This window comes from Pituophis catenifer, unplaced genomic scaffold, assembly GCF_029215685.1.
Source record: "Pituophis catenifer annectens isolate HBS135680 unplaced genomic scaffold, rPitCat1.0.hap2 SCAF_6, whole genome shotgun sequence".
NCBI lineage: Eukaryota > Metazoa > Chordata > Lepidosauria > Squamata > Colubridae > Pituophis > Pituophis catenifer.
This window is the reverse complement of record NW_027256886.1, coordinates 4,325,672-4,341,805: the sequence shown is the minus strand read 5'-3', so window position 1 is coordinate 4,341,805 and position 16,134 is coordinate 4,325,672. Positions and strand designations below refer to the sequence as shown.

Genomic DNA, 16,134 nt, shown 5'->3' with positions numbered 1-16,134 from the left:
CTAAAATTCATGGATTCTTGGTCTCTAGCCCAGCGCCTTTTACCACTACACCAAACTAGTTCTCAACCTAACACTAATTCTGTAGCTCTCTGTTCTTCATTAAAAGCCAAGGTAATTACGTTGCATGAATGCAGTCCCAGAGTCTCATTTCCATATGTTTAAGGCAGCCAACATTTCTGCCCTACCCCACGTGAAATGGTCTTTAAAAAACATCCCTTCCAAATTACTGAAATGATTACATGTAAGCTGTTTCTGATGCTGGCTTCCCCCTCCAAAAATGCAAGTTTTTCAGCGATTAGATTTACACAATTTTTATTGGTTCCAAGATTGCAAGCCTCACAGGTAGATTTTTCCCTCAGTGTCATGCAGGACACTTCAAAGCAATTTGGCAAGTTCAAATCTCACCAGGCTCAAGGTTGACTTGGCCTTCCATTCTTCCGAGGAGGATGAAATGAGGACCCAATATGCTGATTCTGTAGAACCGCTTAGAGAGGGCTTTAAAGCAGGGTGGATTTGATTTAAATCGAATTGATTTAAATCACAATTTAAATCACTAGTAAAAAGGCTTGATTTAAATCAACTCGATTTAAGTCATAATTTTTAAAGAGCAACTGTCATCTCTGCTACTCCTTTGACCCACTGTTGACTCACCGATAGTCCCAGTGCTGCAGAATATACAGCCTCCTGCTACATAACTAAGCTCCATTTCATGCTGAATAAACTAAATTATTTATGTATCTTAAATAGAAAACTATCTTACGATAGATTTTTACCCCAAAAGTTTTTTATTAAAATAAATTTGATAAAAATAAAAAAAATCCTATTTAAATAAAAAAAATCTGATTTTTTTGATTTTTTTAAAAAAATCATTGATTTTTATCTACCCTACTTTAAAGCACTGCGAAGTGGTATATTAGTGCTATGGCTATTGGACCGTAAGGCAAAATACACTATCATAAAGGATAACTCAAGCCTCCTGATATCTATTAGGTTTAATGATGCTTCAAAGTTGGGCTATTTTTTCTGCTAAAGCTTTAGCACGGATCATTTCCAGGTGTGGTCATGGAATAGGCAGATGGATTGTTGACATCATTTTTAAGTAGGTATTGCTAAACACCCATAGCTCATAACCTATAATTTGCTGCTTGGAGTTAGGACACCTTTCAATCAAGAACAGCTGCTGCAGAACCTATTAAAACTTCCTTATTAGAATAGTGGTTACACTTGTTTTAGTTGCAAATGGCTGCACAGCATCAGAGACGGCGCTCACCAGTATGAGGTCTTCGTGAAGATGTTCCCTTATTTGTAAGAAGAATTGAGTGAGTTTTTTTTTCTTCCTGATGCTGGGTTTGCAAGGATAAGAATGAGACATAATCCTGGACTAAATAATATCTCGGTGGCCCAACAAGATTTTCCTGTATATTTCATGGATGTATGAAACACCGTGATTTTCATCATGATTTTCAAATAATGCTGGCATAGTATTATTTTAGGAACCTATTGGATTATAGAGTCCTAGATCTCTTTATTATTTGAGTGACGCAGGGTCAGAGGGAACCTCCTTTATGTGAATTAATATATAATAACTTGTTGACAAAATACCAGTGATACGCAACCTAATAATCAAAACATGTCTTGCTATTCATTCCCATCAATGGATATGTAAAACAGGAGGAAGAGCAAAAAGCAAAAGGATACAACCACCTCCAAATCTACTACTGAGCATAAAAAAAAAAAAAAAGAACTAGCAGAACAATGATGGTGATAGGAACATTTTTGATTTTTTTGCTGCTTGCTCTGTTGATTCTCTTCTTCCTGAAACAACTTTGGACCCGAAGACATTTGCCTCCTGGTCCTTTGGCTCTGCCGCTCGTTGGGACCTTCTTGGCAACTGGGCTTTGGCTCCGTGAAGATTACTTCCTTAAGGTATTTCATTCTAACTAGTAGTATGCAAGATAATTCTCAATTGTTTTCTTTTAACAATTATGGTACAATTCATCATGCCACAATATTAAGGTAAGACTTGTTTATAGCTGCTTCACACAAAACAATGTGAAATAATGGGGCTGAATATTTAGAAGACAGATTCTAATTCAATCTTACCCATGTTACTTATTTTTTTTTAATATTATACTTACCCAGGATTGCTTATTTGTACCCTATGACTATCATTAAGTGTTGTACCTTATGATTCTTGATGAACGTATCTTTTCTTTTATGTATACTGAGAGCATATGCACCAAGACAAATTCCTTGTGTGTCCTGTTATGTCCTTATAAGGACATCCGCCCTGATTGGCTGCTAGCAATCGGGCGGGAGATTTGAATCCCTGTCAAGGGGCGGTGCGTCTGCCGGGAGCGAATATAAGGAGAGCTCCGGCAGCGCACCAGCAGTCTTGTCTTGCTACTTTTGTAACCAATAAAGTTATTAAATGTATCGAGCTGGTCACGTCTTCTGTTCCTGCGCCTGATCTAACACTGGCGACGAAGGACTAGAGAAGAGAACCTGAGAAAGACTCAAGGCACGATCGCCACCAAGCTGAAGTCACTACCACACAGCGACTCTCAGAATGGCAACTCCGCAAGCCCCGATGACCGCGCTGAACCCATTCGACCCATCCAGAGAGAAATGGAGGTCGTACATGGTCCGGTTCCGGCAGTTCCTGCGAGGTAATGGCTACCAGAACCTCGACGATGAGCGGAAAAGAGCCCTCTTCCTGGCTCATTGCGGAGCGGACGTCCTAGAGATGGCGATTGACCTCGTGGCACCCAGGGACATTGAGGAGATGTCCTGGAACGACCTGCAGGAAGTCCTACAGGAGCACTACGCACCGTCAGGCACCCCCATCGCAAACAGGTTCACCTTCCAGCAAAGAAACCAGCGGGAAGGTGAATCCATCAAGGAATTCATGGCAGCGCTTCGCCAAATCGCTGCCAACTGCGAATTCGACAACGTGGAGAATGCCATCCGAGACCGCGTTGTGTTTGGAATGCGAGACGTGGGGCTGCAGAAGAAGTTCCTCAGCCGGAAGAGGATCCCACTCAAAGACGTCCTCGACGAAGCAACAGCGGCTGAAACATCCGAGAAGGCAGCCGCCGCAATGGTGAAAGCCAGAGGGATCCACAAGATCCACAAGTCGGGCCTGACCTCATCAGACGAGGCAACCACGCAATCCGAGTCTGATGAGGAAATGGCCGTCTACAAGGTTTCCCGCCCCCCCAGGCGGGAAAACCCACAGCATGGCGACCGGGGAGAACGATGCGGCAGCTGCAGAGGCGACCACCCCAGGGCAACCTGCAAATGGAGGGACGCGACCTGCCGTCGATGCCTGAAGAGGGGGCACATCGCTGAGGCCTGCAGAGCAACAGATCCAGCCCCGGAACCGCCCAGACCTCGTTTCCGCGAAAATCGCAAGGACAACCAGAGGACATCCAAACGGTCCTCGAACCAGTCCCGGCGCGGGGAGGAGGAATATCCCCGCAACAGAACGGTGCACCAGACCACCATCGCTCACACAAGCGACGAGGGAACCACCAAGTTCCACGTGACGCTGCTGGCAGAGGGGTCACCGTGCAAGATGGAGGTAGACTCCGGATCCGCCTACTCCATCATGGACTGGCAGCACCTACAGCAGCTGAAGCCCTCATACAAAAAGACCCAGCTGAAAACCCCTAAGGCGAGGCTTGTGGACTTCAATGGAAACCCCGTCGAAATCCTGGGCAGAGCCACCATCCACGTGAAGTACAACGACTTCAACGGAAAGCTGCCCATCACCATCGTGGAGCACAGCCGACCGAACCTGTTAGGCGTGGAGTGGTTTAAGCCGCTAGGACTTTCAATTCAGGGTATCCACGAGATCCACAGGGACGAACTCGACACCATCATCGAAGAGTTCAAGGAAGTCTTCGATGGTAAACTGGGGAAATTTGTGGGGAGGCCAATTTCTTTTAATCTGGACAAGGGAATCACCCCAATTAGGCTTAAGCCCCGCCGAGTTCCGTTTGCCCTGCGGCCTAAAGTAGATGAACAGCTGGATAAGCTGATCGCCCAGGGCGTCTTGGAACCGATCGATCATGCTTCATGGGAAACTCCCATTGTGACCCCACTGAAGCATGATGGGTCTGTGCGCATCTGCGCCGACTACCGTTGTACCATCAACAAGGCGTTGGCACAGAGCGCATACCCAGTCCCAGTGGTGCAACACCTGCTGCATTCCTTGGGATCTGGATCAATTTTCGCGAAACTGGACCTGGCCCAGGCTTACCAGCAACTGCCAGTGGATGAAAAAACGGCGGAGGCCCAAACAATTGTCACGCACAGGGGGGCATTCAAATGTAACCGCCTCCAATTTGGAGTCAGCGCTGCCCCCGGCATCTTCCAATCTATGATGGAACGCCTTCTCCAAGGCGTTCCAGGGGTGGTGCCTTACTTCGACGATGTGCTCATCTCCGGTGACTCAAGAGCTCAACTCCTTGAAAGGCTCAGGCTTGTCCTGCAGCGGTTCAAGGCCAAGGGCTTGAGGGTCAGGCGTGATAAGTGCATCATAGGAGTACAGGAAGTCGAGTTCCTGGGCTACCTCATTGATAGCACAGGCATCCACCCCACCAAATCAAAAGTGGAAGCAATCCATGAAGCTCCAAGCCCAAAAAACAAAACGGAGCTTCAGGCTTTCCTTGGGTTGCTCAACTTCTATGCCATTTTCTTAAAGCAGAAAGCCACAGTTGCTGAGCCACTCCACCGCCTGCTGGGGAAATCGGCTGCCTGGAAGTGGGGCCAGGAAGAGGAAGCAGCGTTCCGGGCCATCAAGGGACTATTGACGTCCAAAAGCGTCCTCATTCAATACAGTGAGACGCTGCCCATCAAGCTGACCTGTGATGCGTCGCCATATGGGGTGGGGGCAGTCCTCAGCCACGAACTGCCCAACGGCACGGAAGCCCCCATCGCCTATTTCTCAAAGACCATGTCCGGCGCAGAACGGAACTACAGTCAGCTGGACAAAGAAGCCCTGGCCATCGTGGCTGGAGTGAAGCGCTTCCACGAATACCTCTACGGAAGACGCTTCACCATAGTCACCGACCACAAGCCACTCCTGGGACTCCTCGCAGGCGACCAACCCACCCCGACCTTCATGTCGCCACGGATGACGAGATGGGCCATCTTCCTAGCCGGCTACTCCTACCGGCTCGTGCACCAGCCAGGCACAACCATAGGAAACGCCGACGCGCTCAGCAGATGCCCGTCGAAAAATCCAGTAGAAGACCCAGCCCCCACGCTCCACTTGTTCCATATTGATGACGACGCCAGCTGTCCGGTGTCATCCGCAGATGTGGCCGTTCACACACAAAAGGACCCCACACTCCATCAAGTGAAGTCCTGGATCCTCAGAGGGTGGCCAGCGGAAAAGCCAGAGGAGAAGTTCAGCCCATTCGCCAGGAAACAGAAGGAGCTGTCCACCATAAAGGGCTGTCTGCTATGGGGAGACAGAGTGCTGATCCCAAGCGCTCTGCAACGGCGGACGCTAGAGACTCTGCACAAAGGGCATCCGGGCATCGTCCGCATGAAGGCCCTGGCACGGAGTTACGTCTGGTGGCCCTCCAGGGACAGAGACATTGAGCAATGGGTCTCCAGATGTGACCCGTGCCAAGAAGTTCACCCAGCGCCGCCGCAATCCGAAGTCGCAAGGTGGGAGACCCCCAGCAACCCCTGGTCGAGGATCCACATCGACTTCGCGGGTCCGATGCAGGGGCGACACCTCCTCATCGTGGTAGATGCCTTCTCCAAGTGGCTAGAGGTGATATCCATGGCATCTACCACAACAGAAGCGACGATCCGAGCCCTGCGCCGTCTGTTTGCCACACATGGACTTCCGGATGTGCTAGTTTCGGACAACGGCCCCCAGCTCACATCCCTGGCCATGGAGTCCTTCCTGGCAGGACTGGGCATCCGCCACGCCCTATCCGCCCCCTACAGGCCGGCCGGAAATGGACAAGCGGAACGCATGGTCAGACTGACCAAAGAAGCCCTCACCAAGATGGGCCCGGGAGACTGGCAAGAACGCATCGATAACTTCCTCCTCACCCAGCACATCACGCCACATGCCACCACCCACAAGAGTCCGGCCGAACTGCTGATGGGCAGAAGGTTGAGGTCACCCTTGGACCGGCTGCACCCCCAATACAGCCCGGAAGTAACCGCAACCGCCAGCCGCCCGCTTCGCGCCTTCAGCAAGGGAGATTCAGTTTTCGCGCTGAATTTCAACGGCTCTCCTAAGTGGCTGAAAGGGAAGATTGCCAGCACAACCGGCCCCAAATCCTACACCGTCGAGTTGGAAGATGGACAGGTCTGTAGACGTCACATCGACCAACTCCGGAAAAGGTGGGGGGGATCACACGAAAACCAGCCAGACGAGGTAGGCCTCCAACACCCCGGCGAGGTAGACCTACCATACCCAGACGAGGTAGGCCTACGACACCCCGGCGAGGTAGGCCTACAACACCCCGACGAGGTAGGCCTACAACACCCTGACGAGGTAGGCCTACCCCACCCCTGCGAGGCAGAGCAACGCCATCCCGACGAGGTCGGCCCAGCACACTACCAGGTACTGTCACGGCGGCAGTCCAGCGAGGTAGACCGGGGCCAACCACACGGGGGATGGCAACACCAACCCAGCCAGGTGGGCACCGGGCACAACGGGGCTAGGGACCACCAACCCAGCCCGCAAGTAGACCGGTACCTGCTCAGAGGAGGAGCGGCGCACCCCACCAGTGACGACAGCCTATGCCAGCCCAGCCAAGGAGACTGCAGTTCCAGGCGAGTAGACCGGGACCCATCCAAGACGGGCAACCCCCGACCCATGGGCAAGGGTGGCACACGACTCCCCGGCGAGAGGGACCCCCACCCATCACAAGAGGCAGCCAGAAAACAACAACCCGACCCGGATGGCCCCAGGCACCACCAGACGGTAGACCAGGGACTAGGGGGAAGGGAAAGCCGACAACAACCCGGCCAGGGAGACCTGCACCACCCCGGCAGGGGAGACCTCCGCCGCCCCGCAGAGGTAGTGCCACAACGACAGCCCGGCCAGGTCGACCACCACCAACCAGACGGGGTAGACCAACGCCAGCCCGACCTAGCAGACCAACACCACCCCTGCGAGGTCGAACAACACAACACAAGCCAGCACCACCAGCAGTCGGCGGGCCGGTCCAGAGGGCACCGAACAGAACCACCCCTCACCCAACACCAGGCCGAACCGCAACCGAACCGCAGCGCCCGGGAGACCAGGGAGGAGCAAACGATGGACTTACCGAGACTCAGACGCTCTTCCCGGGTTGGAACCGAACCACCGAGACGAGGCGATAGATCCACAGGCCAGGAGGAAGACCATCAGAACCAGCCATCCAAGGTCTGCGGTCTGGCCGGAGGCGCTGGGGGTGACCCCGCTCACTCGACAGCCGAACCAAGCCCGGTTCCGGAGAGGGAACCGGGAGACGACAGAGCCCCGTCCATCCAGGCCGGAGACGGAGAACAAGTGAGACTGCGCAGGTCAGCTAGGGTGCCGAGGCGTCCTACGTACCTGCGTGATTACGTGACTTTTGTGGATGAGATTGACAGCTCGGACTAAGGGGGGAGGAGTGTTATGTCCTTATAAGGACATCCGCCCTGATTGGCTGCTAGCAATCGGGCGGGAGATTTGAATCCCTGTCAAGGGGCGGTGCGTCTGCCGGGAGCGAATATAAGGAGAGCTCCGGCAGCGCGCCAGCAGTCTTGTCTTGCTACTTTTGTAACCAATAAAGTTATTAAATGTATCGAGCTGGTCACGTCTTCTGTTCCTGCGCCTGATCTAACATGTCCAATCACACTTGGCCAATAAAGAATTCTATTCTATTCTATTCTATTCTATTCTATTCTATTCTATTCTATTCTATTCTATTCTATTCTATTCTATTCTATTCTATTCTATTCTATTCTATTCATGTTTGATAATGGAACTAATTATTCAGAGAAAGAGAGAGAGGGTTCCCCTTCATTTTGTTCAAATGAAGCCTGACATTCTCTTGTTGAAGATGCCTTATTCTATATTCCTGCAGTGGACAATAGGTGGAACTTTGTAGCCCAAATGGCTCCTTCTAATTCTGCAATTGTGTAATAATTTCAAAAATCTTCTGAGTCTGAGTTCTGAAGAGTAATTTTTATTTTAGATAATGACTCACATGTAGCTGATCGGAGAAGAGAGGAATAGAACAGTTTTCTCTGTTTTCCGGGCCTATCAATAATTTATCAAATCCATTTGTTCCCGTCTCTATTCCAAATTCCTCCTTATCTTTTTGATGTCTCAATTTGATCTGCAAATATGGCCACCAGTCGATATGGATGCCCTGCTCTCTTAATAATTCATTAGTTTTAAGATTTCCACAGCTATATAAGAGCTCTTTGTGCAAACATTTTGTCAATTTCTAGCGTGTTGGGGTATATCATGGCTTCCATTGTTGAAAGCCAATTCGGCACCTTCATATATTGTTTTTGTCTAATTTCCTCCCAGGTTTGTATTAACGTATCCCTTATCTTGCGTCTGTGAAAGTATGTTTTTTTCTTTTTTTTCCTGTCCCATAAGTAGGCATGCCATCCTCTTTGTAGGTCATGCCCTTCCAGAGTTAAGGTTCTTTTATTTTCTAGGGTGACCCATTCTCTTATCCAGACTAAGTGGGCTGCTTTGTGATAGATTTCCCAGGCTGGGAGTCCAAAGCCTCCCTACTTCTATTATCTTGTAGCGATCGAAGTGAAATTCTAGGTTTTTTTCCACCCCAAATAAATTTCCTGGTGGATTTATTCAATTCTACAAAAAAAATTTTTATCTAGAGTGACCGGTGCGGTTTGGAATAAATATAATAACTTGGGCAGGATATTCATCTTTATCGATGCTATCCTGCCCAAAAAAAGTGATAGCTGCAGATTTCCCCATCTTTCCAAATCCTGTTTAATTTTTTAAATCAGAGGTGTATAGTTATCCTCTTTCAGGGCCGAACATCTTGATGTAGTCCAAATTCCTAAATATTTAATTTTTTTAACAATTTGTAAATCCAATGACTTTTCTAGCTCTTCCTTTTGCCTTTCTGTCAGATTTTTCACCAACATTTTAGTTTTGGCTTTATTTAATTTAAACCTGGATACCTCACCATATCTTCCTAGTTCCTCCAGAATTTTTTGGCCCATTTCTAATGGATCCTCCATAATCAACACTACATCATTGGAATACTAGCCAGACTATATAACTACCTATTAGAATATGACAGGGCAGAAAAGGTGGTAAAAGAGCAAATGATCGCGTGGGCAAAAAACATAGGTCACAATATAAATTTGGACGAGTGGGAAACAATTTGGAATAGAAATTATAAATTGACAAAAGCAGCATCATTTAAAGAAAACCAATACAAAATGATATATAGATGGCACCTAGCCCCTGCAAGGCTAGCGAAAATTTACCCAAACATAAGCCCTAAATGCTGGAAGTGTGACTACCATCACGGTACCTTCTTTCATATGTGGTGGACATGCCCCGAAGTGATGAAGTATTGGAAAAAGATCCAAAATTGGATACAAGGAGTAATTGAAGAAAAAATAGATTTGGCGCCTGAAACCTTTCTCCTGGGAGTACTAAAAAGAAAGTACGGGGAAAAAAAGAGGTATTTAATTATACATATCATCACAGCAGCTAGATTAGCATACGCACAGCATTGGAAAGGAAAGGAGATACCACTGGAAGAACATATAATTCAGAAAATCTTAGATTGTGCCGAGATGAGCAAACTAACGTATGAGATAAACGAGAAAGAGGATTCGGAATACTGTACGGTGTGGGGACTTTGGTATACTTGGATGGAACATCGCATAAAGAAGGGATAAGAGATAGTGTAAATATTAGAATAAATGGGTAAATTATGAGACACTATAATAAAAAAGAATGCATCCAATTTGTATATAAATTACAACTGTCTAACCGATTTCACCTGTATTGTACTATAATATAACTCAATAAAAATTAAAAAAAAAAGAAAGAACAGTTTTCTCTAAACAGACACTTATATCTGCTTTCTATCCTAGATATTGGTACTTATAATGTCTAATTTAACTGCATCTCCATTACTGGCATGTTCTCTAGCTCCATGTTCTCTTAGCAATGTAACATACTTTTACTTAGGGAAGAAAGTTATATTCTTTGCCTGGATTCCACTATTTCAACAGAAAATCAGAGGTAAATGAGTTGTACGACTCAAGATGTAGGATATATACACACATACACATACACAAAAACATACACACTCAGGATGTGTTGGAAGATTCTTTTTAACTGATTGAGAACTGTAAAATTATTTTGGGATGCTGAAATAATGCACAATCCTCAGGATTCTATTCTTGGAAAGAAACATCAGAATAACAGAGTTGGAAGGGACCTTTGAGGTCTTCTAGTCCAACCCCCTGCTGAAGCAGGAAGCCCAATAACATTTCAGACAAATAGTTGTCCACTCTTCTTAAAAACCTTCAGTGTTGGATCACCCACAAGTAAGTTGTTCCACTGGTTGATTGTTCTCATTGTAAGGACATTTGTCCTTAGTTCTAGTTGCTTCTCTCCTTGGTTCATTTCCATCCATTGCTTCTTGTCCTGCCTTCAGGTGTTTTGTAAAATAGGTTGACCCTTTCTTTGTGGCAGCCCTTTAGATATTGGAGCCCTGCTATCCTATCACCCCTAGTGCAATATGATTTTACTTGAACGAGGGGTATCTCCAAGCAATAGTAATACAGAACAGAACAAAAATGAAAAAAAAAATCAGTTTATGAATTGGAAATGTTCATGCTTTTCTTCCAAACAAAACATGGAAGTCACTTAGGTCAGATGGGAGGTGTAGAAATTTAATTAGTAAATAAAATAGGCAAAACAAAAATAAAATAAAAAAAAAGAATATGATTTCTTAGAAAAATAATTCAGAAAATGAGAAAGAAATTTTTGGCAAGAATGTATTAGAGAGAGAAAAAAGAATTCTAAAGAGAGAGCATTGTAAAAGGTGAAAAGTCTTAGAATTCAGGATTTAGGAACGTAGATGGCATATAGTATTAAATGAAAATAATCTGTGTATTTGATTGTAACATTTCTCATCTTTGATTCACTTGACAGCCTGTAAAACGATATGGAAATATATACTCCTTATTGTACGGACATCAACTTTCGATACTGCTGTCTGGATTCAAAGCTGTGAAAGAAGGAATGACCAACTTCCCAGAAGAATTATGTGATCGACCAGATAATGCTTTCCTGAATGATTTAGGGAAAGGAAGGGGTAAGTGCAAATTGTAAGAAATTCTTCCTTAATAACTATCAAACTCTTCCAATTTGTGGTAATATTATTGATGCTCATCCATTGTTTTCAAAGAGGACCTTGACATCTAACAGGTTATGGGCTGTCCACGATGTGATATTATGTGATAGGCGAATAAAAAAGCCATTTGCCTATTTTGGTGATTGGTTTCAATGTTGTGGGAAGAAGGTGCAGATGGACCTTCTGCAATCCCTGAGAAGATCCTGTCTCTGGTGCCTATAACAGAAGTTCTTGTACATGAACAATTACACCATCTTAGAAGTTTTGATGTTCACCATATATGACAGAGGTTGGCAAGCACTGCAACTGCAGTCACCACAGCACATATGTTTCCCAGTGTCCATGTGAATCCTAAAATGAATAAATACTTTTAAAAGAAAATGTAACATCTCCAGGATTTTGCAAAAATGGCAACATGTCACAAGAGTTTGGTATTCCCACCTGAAATTCAGAGAGATGTTTGGCAAGAACTGGACCTGTTTTTTAAGACAAGGGTAATGAGGAGTCATTTATCATTGTCTGCTGATGCCTTCAGGAATTATTTTCTCCAATGGCAAAAACTGGAAACAGCAGCGACGCATTGGCATCACTTCTCTGCGGAAGCTGGGCCTGGGGAAGAAAAGCATTGAGCATCAGATAGAAGATGCAGCTCAGACGTTGGTGGAGATCTTTAGACAAACAGAAGGTATGTCATTTAGGGTAACAACTCAAATCTCCATCTGCCAAAATCTTTTCCATTTTGAGTATTTTAAATAAAAATTGCTAGAAATTCTATTTATATAAAGTACCACATAGAGCAAACAAGGAGTACAGTCACCATGTGCTTTACTGCTCAACTATATTACTGTAACAGTAAACAGGAAACTCTCCTCAGATCATATAAGAAACCATAGATTATAAGCATAGATACACAGTATACACTGCCATCTACTGGTTAAATAATTCTGTAGTTATTGCAATACAAAATACATTCTAATATGTAATCCAACAAAAATAGATGTATTTGATTTTTTTTTAAACGGACAGTTCCCATTTCTTTTCTTTCACCCTCTGTCACAAACTAATTCTATTCATTGTAAGGCTACATTAACTGAGTCTTGTAAGTTTGAAAGTTCAGATCTGCAGTTTCTTTTTATTGCCTGATAAATTAGATGGGATCCTTCTGAAGTTTCTTTTTCTGCTCATTACTGATTACTCAGTTTACTTCCCCCTTTTTATATAATCATATGCTATGTAGCATCTTTTTGTCCACCTGTTTTCCAAGATCATTCTCAGATACCATTACATCACTTTAGAAGTCCTGTTCTTTAGTATCTAGATGTAGATTTAGCTGTCCTAAATCTTATGTTTGAGCCAGCAGTGTGCTGCAGCTACCAAAAAGGCCAATACGCTTTTAGGCTGCATCAACAGAGGGATAGGGTCAAGACAACAAGAAGTGATAATATTGCTTTATGCCATGCTGGTGAGATTGCACTTGGAATACTCTATCCAATTTTGGTCACCATGATACAAAAAAGATGTTGAGACTCTGGAAACTGTGCAGAGAACAGCAACAAAGATGATAACACACCTGGAGGTTAAAACATATGATGAACAGTTGAGGGTCTTAGGTATGCCTAATCTATAGGAGAGGAGGATCAGCAGGGAGATGATAAGTGTCTTCCAGTATTTGAGGGACTGTCACAAAGAAGAAGGATTTGGTTTACTCTTTAGCCCACCAGAGGGCAGGACAAAAAGTAATATGTAGAAGCTTGTCAAAGAGAGAACCATCCTAGAAGTAAGGAGAAATTTTCTGACAGTGAGAACAATTCTTTCTTTCTTTTCTTTTCTTTTCTTTTATTAGATTTATATACCGCCCTACTCCCGAAGGACTCAGGGCGGTGAACAGGCACAAAATAAAATACATAAATACAAAAGTTAAAAGATATAATTAAAACCAGATTAAATAATTTAGCCCAAGATAATTAAAAAATCCCAATAATTTAAAACAAATTAAAATTTCGATGTAAAAGAATTTTAAAACAGGGGAGAAAATTAGGCCAGGCCGGATTGCTGGAATAGAAGAATCTTAAGAGCACGGCGGAAAGTGCGTAGATCCGGGATCCTCCGTATCTCTGGGGGGAGCTCGTTCCAGATAGTGGGTGCCCCCACAGAGAAGGCCCTCCCCCTGGGGGCCACCAGTCGACATTGTTTAGCTGGGGCACCCGGAGGAGCCCCTCTCTATGAGAGCGTACCGGCCGGTGGGAGGCTGCTTGTGGTAGTAGGCGGTCCCGTAAATTAATTAATTAATCAACAGAAGAGCTCACCTCCATTGTTCTGGGTGCTCTATCACTGGAAGTTTCCAAAATAGACAGAATAACCATTTGGCTGGGATGGTATAAAACTCCTGCCTTGAGAAGGGGATTGGACTGGAAGACCTCTGAAATATCTTCCAGCCATATGATTCTGATTCTAGTATAAACAGGTTAACAGAGGAGGCTGGATTCGTTATGAAATATCTTACTTTGCAGGGCAACCATTCGACCCTTCATTTTCAGTACTAAATGCGGTTTCTAACATCATATGTGCTTTGAGTTTCGGACATCAGTTTTCTGCAGAAGATGAAGAGTTCCAGAAGCTGGTTCAAGCTCTTCAAATTATTTTGAAATTCCTTGGTAACACCTTTCAAGTGGTGAGTGGAAGAAGCAAAGCCCCCCCAAACAATCTATGTTTCCACCAGTATTTTCATGGAATTCTAGAATGGACATCATGCATCCTCTCATCTACTCTTCTTCCCAATATATGTGTGTGTGTTCCTTGAGTGAGTCTTGACCCTGTATCTTGATTCAGGTTTCTGTAGATTTCTCGATGAGATTTTGGAAGTGGTTTAACATTGCCCACTTCCTAAAGACTTACTTACGGTCACCTATATAAGGTCAGAACTATCCTGCCTTTCTTCTACTGTATGTGGCATTCCTCCAAATACATAAGGCATGTATTTGTTCCCTGATGGGCTTCTTTATCTCCTGGCCGGATATACCTACTGCTTCCAATTGTTCCTTTTAAGTTTTTCCTCCCTCCTTATCATGTCAGCTATTCTCTCCCAAAATACACTTTAATTTGTAAAGCTATTTCTAAAGCATAATGTAGAGATCTAGAAGCAATATTCTGGTGGTGTCTGAATAATGAGGAATAAAGAGGAAGAATTATTTCTCTGGATCTGGATACTAGATTTCTGCTGATCTACCCTAAAATCTATGCAGATAGTCTTTGACTTACAAGCACAATTGAGCCTGGAATTTCAATCATAAGTCATTGTGGTTGCAAGTTGAGCCACCATGTGACTGGACTTGATATTACAACTATTTTTACAATGGTTGTTAAGCAAGTCAGCATAGTTATTAAGCGAATCACATGTTTGTAAGTCTGAATCCAGTTTATCTGAGTGATGTTTTGTCAGAGTGTGCACAGTGTGACAATTTGAGACAACCCAGAAGCAAATCAAGTTAACAAAGGATTGTATTTTAAGTAGTGGTTTTATCTACAAAGAATATATACATACACATACTTTAGTCAAACCTCAAACAAACAGCAATCAGCAATTACAGCATGGACACACACACACACACACACACACACACACACACACACAGATATATGCCCCAACAGGGCTTCTTCTTATTACAGGCTCTTAAAGTGATATCAGTCCAAAAACCTTGCTGACTCATTCCCAGTATTACATCATCGTAGCATCTGGTCAGCTCTTAAATCATTACCCTGCCATGGTTTTTTTGCTGAAAAACGGCAAAGTTGTAAAGTGTGTTTGTTTATTTAGCATGGGGCAAGTTGTAAAGTATAAAGTGAATTCAGGAGGCTGCAACCAGTCATAAATGGAAGCCAGTTGCCAAGCTCCCAAATTGTAATATTGAGACCATAGAATGGTGCAGCAGTCATAACTTTAAGGAAGAGTCATGAATATAATTTTTTCAAGTCATTGTTGAGCTCCATCACATTGCTGACTTATGGTCAGCTAATGATCCAACAGGACAGCTAGATCATTTTCACATGTACCATCTCCCATATGTATTTATATCCCTTTGATTTTTCCTACCCGTATGTAAGATTTTGCATGTGTTCCTTTCAAAATTCTCCTGTTCTCTAAGATGTTTTCTTATCCTTACAGCCACCCATAATTTTTTGTCCTTTCAGAAAGAGAGAGAGAGAGAGAGAATAATGCAAGACCTAGAACAGTGATGGCTAACCTTTTTGCCATCACGTGCTAGGAAGGGGGGGGCAGGGGAGGTTTGCCTGTGCGTGTGCCACACCCATAATTCTATGTGCCTCGCCACGCACATGCGAGTGCGACCCCCCTTCCCCCCCCACTCCTGGCACGCTATGGTGCGGTAGGCCCGTTTTTCTTTCTCACCTGGCTCCAGATCCTTTCTATGCATCTGGGGAGGGCGAAAACAGCCTTCCCCACCCCCTCGGAGGATGGAAGTTGAGAAACGGGCCGTTTCAGGCCTCCGAGGGGGTGGGGAAGACTGTTTTCGCCCTCCTCAGATGCATAGAGAGGATCTGGAGCCAGGGAGAAAGAAAAACGGGCCTTCCCCCCACCCCCAGGCCCTCTTCTGGTGGGCCCAAAAGGGCCGAAAATCAGCTGACAAGAGCTGAGCTGGCGTGCCAGGCAACATGACTCCACGTGCCACCTGTGGCACGCGTGCCATAGGTTCGCCATCACGGACCTAGAATGTAGCCTTGTGATATACTTGTCAACATCTCATCA

General features: G+C 45.1%; 1 protein-coding gene across 1 annotated transcript in view; it reads left to right on the top strand.

Moving 5' to 3' along the window:
• The first annotated feature begins 1,556 nt into the window (after positions 1-1,556).
• LOC139318015 (cytochrome P450 2J5-like) overlaps positions 1,557-16,134 on the top strand; it is a 60,366-nt gene continuing 45,788 nt past the window's right edge. The window contains exons 1-4 of the mRNA XM_070945250.1: positions 1,557-1,926; positions 11,171-11,333; positions 11,908-12,057; positions 13,883-14,043. Of these exons, the coding sequence (XP_070801351.1) occupies positions 1,756-1,926; positions 11,171-11,333; positions 11,908-12,057; positions 13,883-14,043 (645 nt within the window). The 5' untranslated portion in view covers positions 1,557-1,755. The remainder of the gene's footprint in view (positions 1,927-11,170; positions 11,334-11,907; positions 12,058-13,882; positions 14,044-16,134) is intronic.